The sequence below is a fragment of the Micropterus salmoides genome, unplaced genomic scaffold (assembly GCF_014851395.1).
Source record: "Micropterus salmoides isolate LMB-PRFRI ecotype aquatic unplaced genomic scaffold, ASM1485139v1 Ms_hic_scaffold_20, whole genome shotgun sequence".
Taxonomy (NCBI): Eukaryota; Metazoa; Chordata; class Actinopteri; order Centrarchiformes; family Centrarchidae; genus Micropterus; species Micropterus salmoides.
The window spans coordinates 21,061,514-21,077,663 of NW_024041151.1; the positions used below are offsets into that span (position 1 = coordinate 21,061,514).

Here is a 16,150-nt window from a genome sequence, read left to right on the forward strand (position 1 = left end):
CTTTAACAAGCTAACCACAGCCAGGTTAGCGGATGTCTAATGGTGTCATATGTACTTAAAGTACAGTCACAAGGCAATGATAAATGGCCTTTTCACCATCTTAATTGTTTTCCAGCCATTAAATAACCTTAGTCCTAGATTGCATTTTTCAGAATTTGTGATGACTCCTGATGGTAGTAGCCATAAAAAACTGTCCTATATATCAGACAAGCCACATTTCAATGTATTTCAGTTTAGTTTCAGATATATATCTATCTTTTATTTATTTATGTATTTATTTATTTATTTATTTATTTATTTATTTCATGGTTGCACATTAGCTGTAAGTGAAGAAACAAAATATAATCCTTAGAAAGGAAAAATCTCTAATAATTATGTTTTGATGTGGTGCCCAAAGTGCGGGAGGTCTTGTCCAGCAAAGTGGTAGCAGATTAACAGCCATACTAATCTAACTTGTCTTTATCAGTGCTTTGTGTGTGTGTGTGTGAGAGAGAGAGACAAATTTAAACTGCTGAGTCACAATCACTTTAGCATTAACATTATTGGAAGCAAAAAGTATATCTCGTATTGCCCACAATTCATTTGTACGCCTTCATCTGCACACCATGTATGATGGCAGACTTGGCTGAAAATAATGATATAGAAAATGTTTTCGCTCAGGTGTGTGTTCCACCCTAATTAAATTGGTAGACTCATTCACTGCCTTCCTGTCATTAGTCACAGCTCAGGATGTAAATCTTTCCCTTAGATTTTTAGACTTCAAGCGGTCGGAGGCAGAGCAGAACATTTTGATGTAAAATGCTCGTATGAAGGGTGAAAACTGTGGGAGTGAGATCACTTATTGTTGTTTAGAAAACTACTGCTGCACAGAGTGGATAATATCACTGATGACTTCAATGATGGAAGACTTCAAATGGGAAGTGTTTGAGCACTCCTCCCAACACACTCTCTATGAGGAAGTGTTGTAAAATGAAGAGTTTAGTAAAATCCATACAAATGTTCACCCCCAAAAGAGATAGCACGACGATGTAGACAAGATGTAGTCCAATGAAAATTGGCTTAAGAAAAATATTAGATATGAAAAATAGTCATGCATGTTATGCACATTAATATTGATGATGATAATGGATTTATGATAACAATAATGCTAATATAAACCAGACAGCTGTAAGGACTGTGACTGGCAGGTGTGTGATAGAAAATGATTTTGTCTGAGCTGATAAATTGGTTCAATACTACAGCATCTAATTTAGAGCCTTGATCTCTCTCTGTAAATTTCTCTCTTTGTATTCATATTTTTCTATCTCTCTGCCCCTCTCTGACTCCCCCTTTCTTCTTCCTCTGACTGTTCCGCCTTAGCCTCCCTAACACCAATTATACTGTGTCAAATCCATGCATGTCAGTTTCCAGATCCCTAATCATCCCTTCTCTCTTTCATCTACAAATCCTTTGTTCATCCCTCCTCCCCCTTTTCCCTTCTCTCTAACCTTTCTTCTCGCCCTACCCCACCCCTCCGTATGCGGCATGTACAAACAGCCCATCCTCCTCATCCTCTTTCCATTTATCTGTATCACACTTACCTCTCCATCTTCCTTTGAATTTTTATTTATTTATTTCCTATTTCAGTTTTATACCCCTCTCATTCTCTCTCGCCCCCTTCAGGGATAAACTTTGTTGCATAAATGTGGTGACAATTTTGCATATTGGTTTGTGTGAATAAACCCTTAAGTCACTTTTTGTTAAGGTTGCAAAGGCAGTCTTAGGTCAGATCTTGTCGTGTGGTTTTCTGTAAAAGGCGTTGTTTACCTTGATGATGTGTTAAAGGGCAACGGGTTCGCACAGACGGCAGTAAGAGCCTGCAGCTCCTAAACTAACGTAACTCCTAGCTTAATACTTAAAGGGAAATTCCAGCAATTTTACATATAAAGTTCAGTTTACTCGTCTACTACTCAGCTTGTGAAAACTGTTAATGTCTTGTCTGTGACTCGTTTAAAAAGAAACCAACCCTGATGATCAGGGTTATATTAGCCTGGGCTTGAGACTTATAAAACTCAGGTTTTCTTCTAATAAGAATTATGTCTTACAAACTGAAAATGTGAGTTTGAAAGATTTTAGGCATTTAAGAGGCAGGGGAGGGTCTGGAAGACAGTATTGAGTTGCATTATGGGAAGTGTAGGATCCAGTGTTTTTGGAGCTTGACCCATGCCAGGGGTAAATAGTCAGGTGTCAGTTCTGCCTCTGTTGCTTCAATTTTGACTATTACTACTATCTTTTTTTTTTATCTGCCTCATGTGAGTCTGACAACTTCATGTGAGTGAAGAACCCAAAACTATTCCTGTAAGAATCTTCCAAATCCCAGGCTGTTTTTAATAATGTCTCAAATGTAATGTAATAAATGACTGTTGGATTATCACAGCAGACTGATCAGGATTTTTAGACAATTCATAAAACATTTTATTAAACAAATCTGCTTTTGGTGATCTTTTTATTTGACAGTCCACAAATCCACATCAGATGGGGCCACCCCTAAAGGAAGACCTATGTTTGAATGGCAAAAAGGCATTGCTTAAACAGACATATTCCCTGTGTGCCTCTCCCCCACCCATGTCTGTTTCCCAGGCAGAAAAGGCACATATGGGAAGGTGTGTGTGTTGTGACTGTAGTAGCAGGGGGGCAGGGCTAAGAGAGGGAGAGAGAGACAGGGAGAGGAGGTGAGGGAGGTGGGGGAGGGGTTTGTTTATTTCTGTTGTATTTTTTTTTTTTTTTTGATGGTAACTGCGTCTGCTGAGCCCACAGGGAGGGGTAAAAAAGCAGAGAGACGGGAGAGGGAAGGAGATGATGGAGAACGAGGGAAGATGGTTAGCATTATGAGTGGCGGCCGAGAGACGGGAAGCAAGCGCGGCAAAGGAGGGAGGGATGGACGGATTGGCGAACGGATAGAGGCAGAGCGCGTGTCAGTCTGCCGCTCGTCGCCCAAACAATGAACGTGCTGTGGTCGCTGCCGGCAACGCATCGTCACGGCAACCGGAGCCAGAGGGGTGCGCACTGAGTGAGAATGGCAGAGAAAGAGAGGAGGGGGGAGAGAGAGAAAGAGAGAAGGAGGAGAGGGAGAAACAGAGATGGTGTCTTCCCCCAATTGATAGATTCTTCTGTGTGTGTGTTTGTGTCTTTAAGTGTATGTGTGTGTGGTTCTTTCTGCTTGATCATGTGTGTCTGTGTGTGGTCGGTGTGCGTTAGCAGCCAGTTGTCTGACACCATGATCTTCTGTAACCATCTAGGTGAATACAAGAAGGATGAGCTTCTGGAGGCGGCGAGGTGAGTACCAGAACCTGCATGCTCTTTGTTTTCATTTTGCTTTTTTCCCCCTTCTGTTTTCTCACCGTGTTGTGCTCCCCCCCCCACTTCGTGAAATCCTTTCATGTTTTTTCTCCTCTGTACATTTTCCCTCCTCCTTGTTCACCTGTTCGGTTCTGTGGCTCCCTCTGATCTCATGTTTCCATGCTTACTTTTCTTCTCTGCTCCACTCCTGTTTCTGTTTCATTCCCTTTCCCCTCCTCTCTTGTTTCCTCTCTTTACTTATGTCCTCGTCTCCTCTACTCTCCTACTGTTTCAGTGTTTCTTCTCATTTCCTCTTATTATTTTTATCATTTCCTCCCTTTCCCACTTCTCTTTTCTTTACTACCTCTCCTTCCTCTCCTTCCTCTCCACTTATGTTTTCTGTTTCCGGTCCTTATTTCTTGTTCTTCATTTCCTTGCTATTCATCTCTCATCTTTTTCCCCTCGTTTCCTTTTCTTGATTCCTCCTCTTCTCTCACTTCTTGCCCCCCCTCCCTTCTTCTCCTCTCCTCTTCTCCTTCCTTCCGTTGTTTCCTTGTTTCCTTGTCTCTCTCCTCCCCCTGTTTCTTCCTCTCTTTGGCTTTTTTGTTAATCTTCTGCTTTTGTTAGAATTCCACCGTTTGCTGCCGCCTTCAAATTTTCTTCCCTCCTTTGCATTCAGTCATTTTGCTGCTCTCTCCTTGTGTGTCAGCATTTGTTCTTTCTTCCCCTCCATCACCACTACCACATACACATACATACACACATACACACTAGCCAGGAGTTTGAGATCCAGAGAGTACAGTACATGGAGCTAGGGACACTTTCATCACATTTTGGAGTTCATGTTATGGTTGCAGGCAGTGCATGTGGGCAATGTGTTTGTTTGTGTGTGCGTGTGTGTTTTCGTCTCTTGCATGTGGAAATGGCATAGCTTTCGTTTGGGATTGTGTGTGGGTGGCTGATCGCTCAATGCCTCAACAGCCTTCCTCCCGCTCTCTCTTCCCCTCTGTCTCGCTCTTTCCCTCTCTCTCTCTCTCCCAGGCATACACACACACACACAGACTCAGACACACACACACACAAGGAAGCATCTGGCTTAGCATAGCAGTACCCCTGTGTATTATGGGGTCAGCAGGCTGTTTAAATGTGAACTGTGAACCCAGTGTGCCTCTATCACAGCTGAGCCACTGACTGGCTCATCACCAATGTCATTTTTCAAAATTTCTGTTTTGTTTTTTTTACTTTTTTAGTGTTGTGTTTGGTCAAATAACTCCCACACATGGCTTTTGGGATATTGTTGTTTTTGCTGCCTTATTTTTTTTACCTTTTTATTCTTGGCCCAGATAGCATCCTTACACAGTGAAGAATAGAATAGAAGAATAATAAGTATAGCTGATAAAATGGTAAACCAGTTAACCAAAGCTGTCCCTTCAATGCTGCCAGTCGGCTGACAACAAGCAAGCAAGTCAAGTCTGGTTAATTCAAGGTGTTTGCTGATCAGGGGTAGGGATGCAACGATTATAGATTTTGTTGGTATGATTATTGTCAGAGAAATAATCACAGTTTCACGATTATTAAGTATTATGCATTAATTAACTTCACAACACTAGTAACGACTTAAGTTGATTTTTAATACTTAATTACATTAACAGTTATATTTCTATAATATAAAAGTATTATTAATATAAGAGGAACATTAACTTTTATCCCCCAGGGGAAATTGTTATAAAGGAGGGGAATACACTGAACTGTTACTGTCATCAACTCTCATCCATACCCATGTTTTAGTGAAAATGATAGAAAGAAATTGAGTTTAGTGTTAACTGAAATGCAGTTAATTGGTAGCCTATAGTCCTGAAAGTCTAGTGGTGGAAATAAAGCTTCACAGTTTGGTCCCTCCGCCATAGTTTAGCCAGTGTACAGTAGCCTCTGATAAGCACGACACTACACTTAAGTTGGTGCACCGCTTCTGTAACTTTTTTTTCGTATCGTGGATGTTACCACAGTTTCGTTCCGCGCAACAGAAACACTCGGTGTAGCGGAGTCTTTACGATTAATTAACCGTGACGTTTTAAAGCGCGGTTAATAGTGAAATCCAGTAATCGCTGGATCCCTAATCAGCGGGTTCTCTTATGATTTATTAGCTGTAAATATTGGAAATGTGTTTCAACTGCTTAAAGCTTCCCAAACATTAAAATATATTTTAAATGTTCCATTAAATAGAGTTCCTATAGCTGAACAGCACAGAAGTGAGGCTGACGTATATTAAAATAGTAATGAGACATAGTTATTTAGTGTTTAAACCCGCATTATTAGATTTTTTTGGCCACTTGGGGGCAGCGCAGCTTTCTAGAAACAACTGGCATATCAAGCTGATATGACGATCATGATAGCAAACAGTAGCTTATTTAAACATCCAGTGGACATACAGCAACACTAGCATTCCTTTAAAATCGTGTTTAGGTTGTGTAAGTCCAATATAGTGAATAATGGACTACTACTACTTTTAGCTCTGAATTGCTGTCCACCAACTTATCAGCTGCTAAATGCCTACTATGTTCACCAGCTGGTGGCTAACTTTGTTTGTCAACTGTTAGGTCCTGGGTAGATATCACCAGTGCTGAAAGAAACTCTAATCTTTTGCTTAAAGTGAAAGTAATATTATCACAGTGTAATAATAAAAAAATTGACTTAATTCAAAGTATTGGCATCAAAATATACTTATATATCATTATAATAATGAAAGGAAAAGTACTCAGGCAGAATGGCCGATTGCAGAATAATTTATATTACAAATATTTATGCATACACGTTTACGTCACTTTAAAAACCATAAAAGCCAAAAAGGCATAACAATGAGCTAAGCTATGTTAAAATTATCCCCACAGCTGAGAGGAATGGCAAAATCAGGTTTATTTCTGTGGTTTTATACTGCAAGTGACACCTTTTAATATTACACCCAGTTATTTGATCCACAGATAATGTGAAAGTATTGATTAGAGCAGCTTTAACCAATCCAAATGTAAATGTTACCCAGAAGGCTATTGTTTATCTTTGGTAACTTAATTCTGTTGGCATGCAGCATAAGTGATTTGGAAGGCTTTGAGATAAGATGGAAGTTTAGATGTAAGAAGCGGTGACTATCCAGTCACTTACGGAGATTCTCTGAAATGCATTTCAGTTCTCCCCAGGTGTAAATTGATAAATATTCAGACATGGTCCTTTGTGGACACCGTAGATCATTTTTGTGAAATCAGACCTGCCTTTAGAACATTGACAACAGAAAGATGGTTGTCTGTTAGTGATCGAACCTTTGAAATGCCTCAGTGAGGCAGAGTTAGACAGAATCAAGATATGACATATGACTCTAAACTCTGGATTTGCGACCATCCAGGAGGAACAGTTTGTTATTGTGGGAAATTTGCTTTCTTTCCGAGAGTTAGATGAGATGATTGAGAACACTGTCACATCTGTCTATATGAAGCTGGGAGACGAGACACATGGAAACAGCGTGCCTGCCTCTGTACGAAGGTAGCAATTTGCTGCTGGGTGTGGCTTCCTATTTATTTGACAGAGTGGTCAAAATAATTCTCATCAATGAAGAAAATTTCCCAAAATGCTGAGCTATTCTGTAAATGTTTTGTTTCTGTCTTTTAACTTGATTTACATTGTTGTTTATTGACTAGCTGTTAAGGTTTGTGCTGTCCATACATCTATTAAACAGACAAGGACACACACAACCCCATGCCCTTCATCCCTGTTATATCCTCAAGATGTTGGTTGCATCCAAATAAAGGCTCTCTTGTGTACTGGCTAGTTGAGCAAAAGAGTGAGAGAACTAAAAGGAAGATGCTGGAGCAGTGGAGGTAAAGGTGGAGAAGATGAAACTAAGGGTGTAGAGACAGAGGGGGAAAATGGACGGCTTGGATGAGAGGGGGAAAAGGGTAGGAGTGCAAGAGATGGCATAGAATGGTAGTTGGGGAGTTGAAGGAAAAAACAGGAAGAGCGAGAGGAGAGGTGGAGAGGAACAAAGAGAAGGAAGGAGAGGCCCAACCAAAAAAAAATAAATTTAAAGGAGAGAGGGAGAAGAGGGGAACATAGAAGAATAGAAGAATAATCCCTTTCTTTCCATCTGACAGCTTCTTCCTTTACGGCTGTCATGGGGGATGATTGTTGGATTGGCCGCTGCCTTGGCAACGCTTTCCTGGTGGTCACCCAATGCCAGGGCAGTGAGACTAAGAACCAGGAAACACAGATCAACGACGTAAACAAAAACACCTCTGTAGCTAGGCTAAATGGTTTTACCAAACACATTTTTTTTTAGCCTGTTGCAGTCAGGTTTACAAGAAAACAAACACACTCACACACACACACACACACACACACACACCTTCCCGAGTCTGTTTCTGCAGATGAAATTTCTCAGTCTTTTTTCCCCCTTCAGTCTCAAGCTTCCTATCTCATTCGCCCTCATTTTCTCCCCCACACTCTCCTGCTGGGGAACAGTACTAATCCTCTATAGTGTTGGATGTTTTCTATCTTAACGTGTGTATGTGTGTGTGTGTGTGTGTGTGTACGTACATTTTGCAGGAGTGGAAACGAGGAGAAGCTGATGGCCTTGCTTACTCCGCTCAACGTAAACTGCCACGCGAGCGACGGCCGCAAGGTAAGCGCAAAGCCTGCGCACGCAAAAACACACAAGCTGTAATGCACTAACAAGCTCATCACTGGCATTTACTGTGGGACTGCACCTCAGGAAAGTCATTAGGGTTACAAAAACCATCAAACTGGTGCTTAAAGATTGTGTTTTTTTATCAACCAGGAAAGTGAAACAAATGCTGTTACTGGCGGCTGTTGGGTGGTATGAAATATTCGGTGCCCTCTCCAGCCTGCATTAGCAACCTTTCTTTGCTGTCAGTCATTAAAATGAATAGATGGAGACACAAGCGCTTCAGTGAATAAATTAGCACTCATGCTGAACAATGACAGTGCATTGCAACACTGTCAGACTCAGGGACAGCTCTTTTACTGCCCCGTATACCAAAAAATTACATGACAGCAAATAATAAATTTCAAGTGTTTTTTCAGTTAACTGAGGAATAGACAAAAGTTGAGGATGTTCTTATTTAGTACATTTGAATTAACGAGTTGGCATATTGTGGTTCACATTGTGAATAGTTTCTTCAGATAAATTAGTTTCGAAGAGATAGTTGAGCAGACAACAGTATTCCTGCAGCTGCTTTTCAGCACAGAGAATTGAGTCTGGCACCCAAAGTCCTGTTGCTCATAAACAAAAGCGCCAAAAGAAACATTTTTTAATACATTTTTGTAAGCATCACAAGCATTCTGACGTTGCTCTTTGCAGTATTATTATTTGAGGCATTGGATCCAATAACTCTGCCTCAAATATAAGACTTAATTGATCCCCATATGGGGAATTCAGTTTACAGCAGCGCAAGAAGCAGTCGAAGGGGTAGAAAACAGATAGCAGACAGCAAAATAAGTAAACAACGTTCAAAAGCTACTATATACATGACCTGAGCAGTGTGTAGGAAGCTATGCAAATACTGTATGTGCAGAAGAAGAGTCTAGGTGTGTGTTTGTGTGTGTGTGTGTACACCACAAAAAAGGGTGAATACAATTTATGTTGTAGTGTTGCAATATTCAGAATCCAGAGCTCTGGAGAGGCAGAGTTGGAGTGGTTGTGTGTTGAGTACTGGACAGGACAGGTAGCTCTCACTGGAACAAATGCGGTGCCACCTTGTTCTCCAGTTCTCCTAATGCATCCATGGTTGAGCCAAGGAATGCCCGATTAATAAATTTCCAGTACCTTGATGCACAAAGCAGAACACATTGAAAGAGGTTTATAGTGAACTAAAAAGAGCACAGTTTACAGTTTCTTGTGCTGGTCACATCTGTGTAATAATGTGTGTGTAGCCTATTTTTTATTAGCTGTATGTTTCAATTTAGATTTTAACAGTCAGCTAATGTCGCACTCGGGAGTGAGACTTTAGGGCATGAAAAATGCTGGACATGCTAAATGAAATGCCAGGTAACACCAAAAGTACATTGGGCAACAGAGAAGAATGCTGTATTATATCCTGTTCGCTTAATAGAAATGATTTTGTGACCACAGCATCCACTTATGTGTCCTCAGGGACTCCTGAGCCTCAGGTCCAGCTCTGCAGCGTCACAGCAGTACGTCCGGCTTGTGACTGATTAGTCCCTCGGATGAATAACTGGAGGAAAAAACAAGACTACTTTCTAGTTTTGTATTGTCTAGCTTTAGTTGAAGTGCTCCCTATAGTCCGCCCTATCACTGTTTTCCAGCCTGACAGAATAAAGGCTGCTGCTGACCCTGTTGTTCCTTGAGAGCCGAGCGGGATTGAAGCTCCACTCTGCAGTGGCAATTGGTCAAACGGGTTGGGGTCCTTCTTGAGTTCTTGCGGTGTCTCTTGGGGCTTTTACTCGAAGCTATTACTCTTGTCAGAGTAGAAAAGCTTTGAAACAACAACATCGAGAAACGCAAAGTCTGACGTATTACAAGAAGACTCGCTCCACCGATCTGATTGAAGAGGACACTGGACTAAAGCCGTGGGTTTGTACAAGCAAGCTGTCATGGAGAGATAGTTTCATCTAAGAGATCTGATTGGTCAGAGGTGTTTATCAGAAAACCGAGATTGCTCTAATTTATTGGTGGCTAAAACAGAGCCCACTGGATTTCATCGGTTGCTATGACAACTGCTGGGATAACCTGTGAGCCAAAGGGAGCTTTTTACTCTGTACTCTTGCAAAGTGTCATGTAAATGCTATAAGAGCCTTAAGGAGGCTCTTTCCTATAATTATGGGTACTTGAGTGTTGTTGATGATGCTCAGCTGCAGCTTGTATCCATCGTATCTCTGTCATACCCATAATTGTGAGAGAACATCCTCTGGCTATTATCTGTGCAGGTGGCCTGTTGGGAGATGTGATAGCCCAAGGGAAAACCGTGTAATTTGAAATTCTTTGGAGATGCAGGGGACATACACAAGAGATCATTGAGAAGGGCTGAAATTTAATGGTTTATGAGAAGATGAATGCAACCATGTCCAGAATATAAAAATGGTGCTCAGACCTTTTCTGAAATAACCCTTCCTGCACAATCTGCATTTGTAATGCTCTTTAATTGTCCAGACTGAAAGCATTCATGCACAGTAGATGGAATATATTTTCACGCCAGTGCAGTTTTATCCTCGTTATGGTCTTGGGGTAATGTAATGAGGTGATGGGGATTTACATTCCCACTGCTAACAGAAATTATAGTGAATTCTGCACACCATCTATATAGACGTTAGGAGAAACTGAGGGACAACAAAAACGTTCACACTTATCATTATTGTCCTTTGACTAAATCCTCTAATGGAAAAGAAGCCACCATGCAGAAAATAGATAAATGCTTGTTATATAAATACTAAGGATGTAAACGAATATGAAAACATTATTGGAAAATAAACTATTAGTCAGATTCAGCTCAGGCTTACTTTTTCGTGGAGGTTGGGTTCAAATAGAAGTGATGTTTTATTATATGATTAGTTTATGTGGTTAAAATATGATGTAACTTTATAGTACGATGAATGTAAATGGAAGAAAACAATTCAACACAGAGGAAGAAGCAATCTAGACAGTTTCTAACGTCTGTGGATATGTGTATACAATACAGACAATTACAGTAGATTCAGTAAGTATTATATAACTTAATGTGAAGTGATTTAGAGACAGACTATGCCACAGCATTTTCCAGATTAAATTCAGGCAACCTTGCAAAAGAACACTGTTGGCCGGCACATTGAGCATCAGTCAGACCACACACACACACACACACACACACACACACACACACTTAAACATAACATCATTATGAGTGCACTAATGATAATCATTGTCAAGACAGAGCGTGGCAGAATCTAATGATTGACAATAATGATGCTTCCCACAAAGTTAGACAAGAGACACTTCCTTTGCTTCCCACCCAACCCCCAACCCCTTCCTCGCCTCCTCTTCCACCCCCCAACCCCTTCCTCGCCTCCTCTTCCACCCCCCAACCCCTTCCTCGCCTCCTCCTACTTCTTCTCTGTATCATTTTAATTAAAAGTGGCGCAGGCTCTCCGTCTCTCCTCTTCAACCATACACTCACAAACACACAGATCTGGAGCATAAATGTTGATTGCAGATGCCTCTTGGGGAATTAAAAAGCCCTGCTTGAACACAACATACACACATAGGGGGAATATACTGTATTGCCAAAAGTATATGGACACCCCAGACCACATACTCTAGTAGGTTTGGGCTATGCCCCTCAGTTCCAGTTAAGGAACTCTCAGTGCTAAAGCAGACAATGCTTTTTTAGAAAACGGTGTGCTTCTAACAGTTTGGGGAAGACCCTTTCCTGCTTCAGCATGACAATGCCCCAGTGCACAAAGACAGCTCCATTAAGAAATGCTTTTCCCAGTTTTGTGCGGAAGAATTTTAATTTTCATGTTTTTGGAACAAGATGTGATGTTTTTGACCATGTAGTGTTCCGTTACTTTCTCTAGTAACTCTAATCCTAGCAAGAGATGTTCTTATTACACTGCTCTATAGTATAGGCAGTAGCAGTAAAACAGCCTGTGTGTGTGTATGTGTGTGTGTGTGTGTGTGTGCGCGCGCGCTCACACTCAGATGATTGAGGGCCCATCAGAGTGGGATATTATTAACACAGCTGAGTGGAGAGCGTGTTATCAAGCTGCCTCTATTGAAACCTACCGCTTACTCCCCCACATACGCACACCACACACAAACCACAAGCTTGCTCCTGCAGACATTGCTTCCTCAGGAAAAAAACGTCCTTTCTGACTATCCACTGAACACATGACCGACTCACTTGTTTTTTCCCTTCTTTTTTAATATTCAATTTTCCCTTTTTATATGTTTCAGCTAAACGGACTGTCAGTAGTCGTACTGGAAATTCTGTTTTCTGTTTGTTTTTGACGGAATACATTTCATGTTTTGGTCCGTTTGTTTGTGTGTGCATGTGTGTTTTGTGAATTTTGGATCTGTATCTCACCAGTGAGAATCATTGCACCCACTCACGTCCTAGCTGGCACCAACATCAAAGAACCAGAGCTGAAGAGCAAAACCAAGATTCAGATTCAGAGAGAGAGAAAGAGAGAGACAGAAGAGAAGAGGAAAGACTTTCATTGAGGGCTTGTTTAAATGTTGATTATGGGAGCTTATCCTGCTGAGAGCACCACGCTGACTGACTGTGTTTATCATCCCTATCTGGTGAAAAATCTCCAAAAGTGAACATTTCAGAATATTTTAACTTTAAGAACGAACCAAGAAGCCTTACAATGTTGTATGCCATTTGAAGACAAAGAAACGTGAAAAAAATGTAAAATTTCAGTCTACCTTGTCAATCACTAAGATTAGACATAATGTTTACTACCAAGCCCCAAAACTGACTAAATTTCATAAAGAACAAGTCAAAAATACATTTGTTTTCTTATTTAACTAATTAAAATGGAATCTAAAAAGAAATGTAAACCTTCACTAAACTTTTTTCTTTAACGTCCAATCAGTTGATTGCTCCACTGATGACAGACACACTAACACAAACCATGGGCACGCCCATCTCATTGTAAATTCACAAGGAGTAAAGGAAATGTGGTTAGGAAAAGGAAATGTTGCGTGGGGAAACGAGCCAAATTGAAAACTAAAATTTGCTAATGATAGATAAATAAAAGAGTAAATAATAAGTTTTTATTAATTTAATCAACTGTTAAATAAACAATTAGATTAGAGGTTGAAGGTATAAAGCTTTATGCTTCGTTTTACACTGCATTTCCACTCCAACTAACAGTATTTATTCATGTATTTAGCTATATTTTGACTTGTCTGATAACTCTTACTCAGTTTCGGGGGTTCCAGAGTTTTTATGACAGCACCGTTGTAAGGTAAAGTTGCAAGCACCGTCAGGCTGTTTCCTGAGATTTTAATGTACAATCGAATGGAGCTCTTTTCATTCCAGTGCTGACATTTCTATATTGAAAGATCTGCCAACTTGTCTGGAATCTCTCCTTCGATACTAAGATCTTTTGATATGTTGGTCTCCTCTGGGGCACCGGTGAGTCCACAGATCAGAGTCGAGGCCATCATGGCCCTTGTCTTGTCGGAAGTTCGCTCATGTTCAGGCGAACATGGACAAGATCGTAGGAATGACTGTGAATTCTGCTTGACAGGAGATTTTTCACAGCGGAGTCGGTGTGTGCATAGATGTAATCTGTTGGCCTGTCTGAGAGAGAGATTAGACTGCTGCTCCATTGAAACAAAGAATAAAAATATCCATAGGGATTTGTTAACTGTTCAGGTGATGACAAATAGGGTGAGGGAAAGTTTTAATAAACTTTTGTCAGTGACAAATTTAACCTCTCGCTTTCATGGAAGCCCATGGCGTGGTGTTGTCTGATGAAGATGTATGCAGCTGCAGCTAGCTGATACACGGGTAGTTTGTCAGGGAGAATCGGCCCTCACAATTTTTTGTTTCCCAAACTATAAACTTTAGTGGTAAATTTACTATTAATTAAAATTATTCTCCCTTGAAACACCTACCGTAGTTTAAAAGAATGTTTAATTGTGATTAATGATTGTTTAATAAAATAAACCGCACCTGAGATGAAATGTCATGCAGGGTAGGGCTGAATGATTTTGGAAAAAAATCAATTGCTATTTTTTTTTTTTTTTTACCAATATTGCAATTGCGATTTAATATGCGATTAATTTCTAAGCTCTTTACCTACTGTATTATTCAAAATGGACAAATAGTAAATCAGTGTATTGTATGACCAACACAATATTAGATAGAACATACACTGTTCTTTCTTGTGGGTCAGGCCTGTGTTATGGTGAATTAAGTAGAATTATTATTATATTAGAATTATATTATTATATTATAGATAATTTGAGTCAAGTCATGGCATTAAATAATATGATACAATATCATCAGGTAGGCCTACCTACAGACCACAAGAAAAACTAATTCACCACAGTGTGTTATACAGTAAGCGCTCAATACAAAACCCACAGTTCAACCACCAATTAATGAGTCCTTTCATTCACTTTCATTTCCTGTGTGACACTAAAGTTTAAGGCCATTGTACAACAAGAAGGCAAGGTACAGCGTAACGTGCAAAGTTGATGCTTCCTTTGCAGACTGGTTTAATCTCGCGTGTCATGTGACCAGAGCGTAATCGCAGCCTTTGCAATTATAAAATCTTGTTTTATTACATCGCGATAATATAGCAAATGCAATTAATCTTTCAGCCCTAATACAGGATCAGTGAAAGATTCTTCTCGGGCCAGAAGCCTCGACTTTATATTCATATGTATGTTTTATTGCTGATAATTCCCACTTTTCCTGATAAAATGAAAAAATAAATGCCTTTGGCAGTTTGAACGCCACCTAAAAACATGTATATATCATAAACAGTAGCTTAACGGCTAAAATAAACACCAAAACAACAACTACCAGTGTGATTTCTGAATATAATAACATGGTACACTCTGCACCACTTGCAGCTGAAATTGATAAAAACCCATTTGCCCTTATGGGAGAAAGACAGGCCCCAGAATTGACCCTTGAAGAACTCCACAAGTCAGGGGAACACAATCACACATCTTGTTAGAACAGATACAAAGAAGTCGCAATTAGATAAATAGGAAGTGCTATACCAGATATCTCAACCCATTTCCTGAGACAATCTAATAAAATATAATGATTTATGGTATCGACAGCGTTATACAATTTGTCACATTGGTTTGGGGGACTGTTCAGTCTACCTGTGAGAATGTAGAGAATGCTTTTAACTGAACAGCGCCTGACAGCAGATACCTTAGAAAAATATAAAACTGGCATTCCTGTCTGAGATCGAAAGTAAGAAAGACACTTTCTGTTGCTTTCGAGGAGTGTTTTTCCTCGAGTAACTTTCTGAGATGCTGAGCTTTAAACTTTCCATGGAGCCCTCAGCTCCTCAGAAAAGTCTGTGTTTATATCAGAGAGGCAGAGCAGATTGACAGCATGTGTGTATCTGTGTGTCTGACTGTGAGTGTGCATGGAGAGCATACCATGAGAAGACTTAGCTCTAGGTTATTTATCTTTCAAGTTGTTGGCTGGGCCGAGCTGTCTGCAACTTATAGTGTGTGTGTGTGTGTTTGTGTGTGCGTGTATGTGTGTGTCAGTCAGAGGCATAGCACACAGATTTGCTAATATGTTTATTGATCCAGCCAACTGACACTACTCATCTTGTTGGTGCTTCCACCTGCTGATGTGCAGCCCTGACCTGAATACTTAAAAAGCGGAAAGAGTCAAGCAGAAATTGAAGAGCTGCCCCAATATTTATTTCAACATAAAGTTTTTACTTGAACTCCTATATTCAAAATGTTTTTTGATTAACTTTTTTTGGAAATGTGATAACCGACAATGGCTCTCAGTTGTTTTTATTACAGCAAATTGGCCTCTTTTTTAATCTCATCTTCTAAGTCATTGCATAATGAGAAAAGCCTTTTTAATTTAATGAATCACTATGAAGACATGCACATTTGATCCGTGTTGTTGTCCAAAGATATCTTTTCATGCAAGGCCTTGAGAGAAATGTTGGAAAAAACGTTGAATGAATTTTGAGTACAGAATGACTGTATAAAATTTTCCAGGTACTCAATCTGAGGACATCATTTGGATGAATTCTGAAATTCAGCCTTCAGCAACAACCTAGTGGATTGTTTTAATTTGGTTTTGACACCTTTGAAAGACATTTTAAT

At 40.0% G+C, this 16,150-nt stretch overlaps 1 protein-coding gene across 2 annotated transcripts in view; it reads left to right on the forward strand.

Moving 5' to 3' along the window:
* The window catches only part of LOC119914205 (poly [ADP-ribose] polymerase tankyrase-1-like), a 96,723-nt gene that overhangs the window by 34,126 nt on the left and 46,447 nt on the right, over window positions 1–16,150 (forward strand). For both annotated transcript variants that reach the window (XM_038733318.1, XM_038733320.1), the window contains 2 exons: window positions 3,279–3,315; window positions 7,909–7,984. In XM_038733318.1, the coding sequence (XP_038589246.1) occupies window positions 3,279–3,315; window positions 7,909–7,984 (113 nt within the window). The remainder of the gene's footprint in view (window positions 1–3,278; window positions 3,316–7,908; window positions 7,985–16,150) is intronic.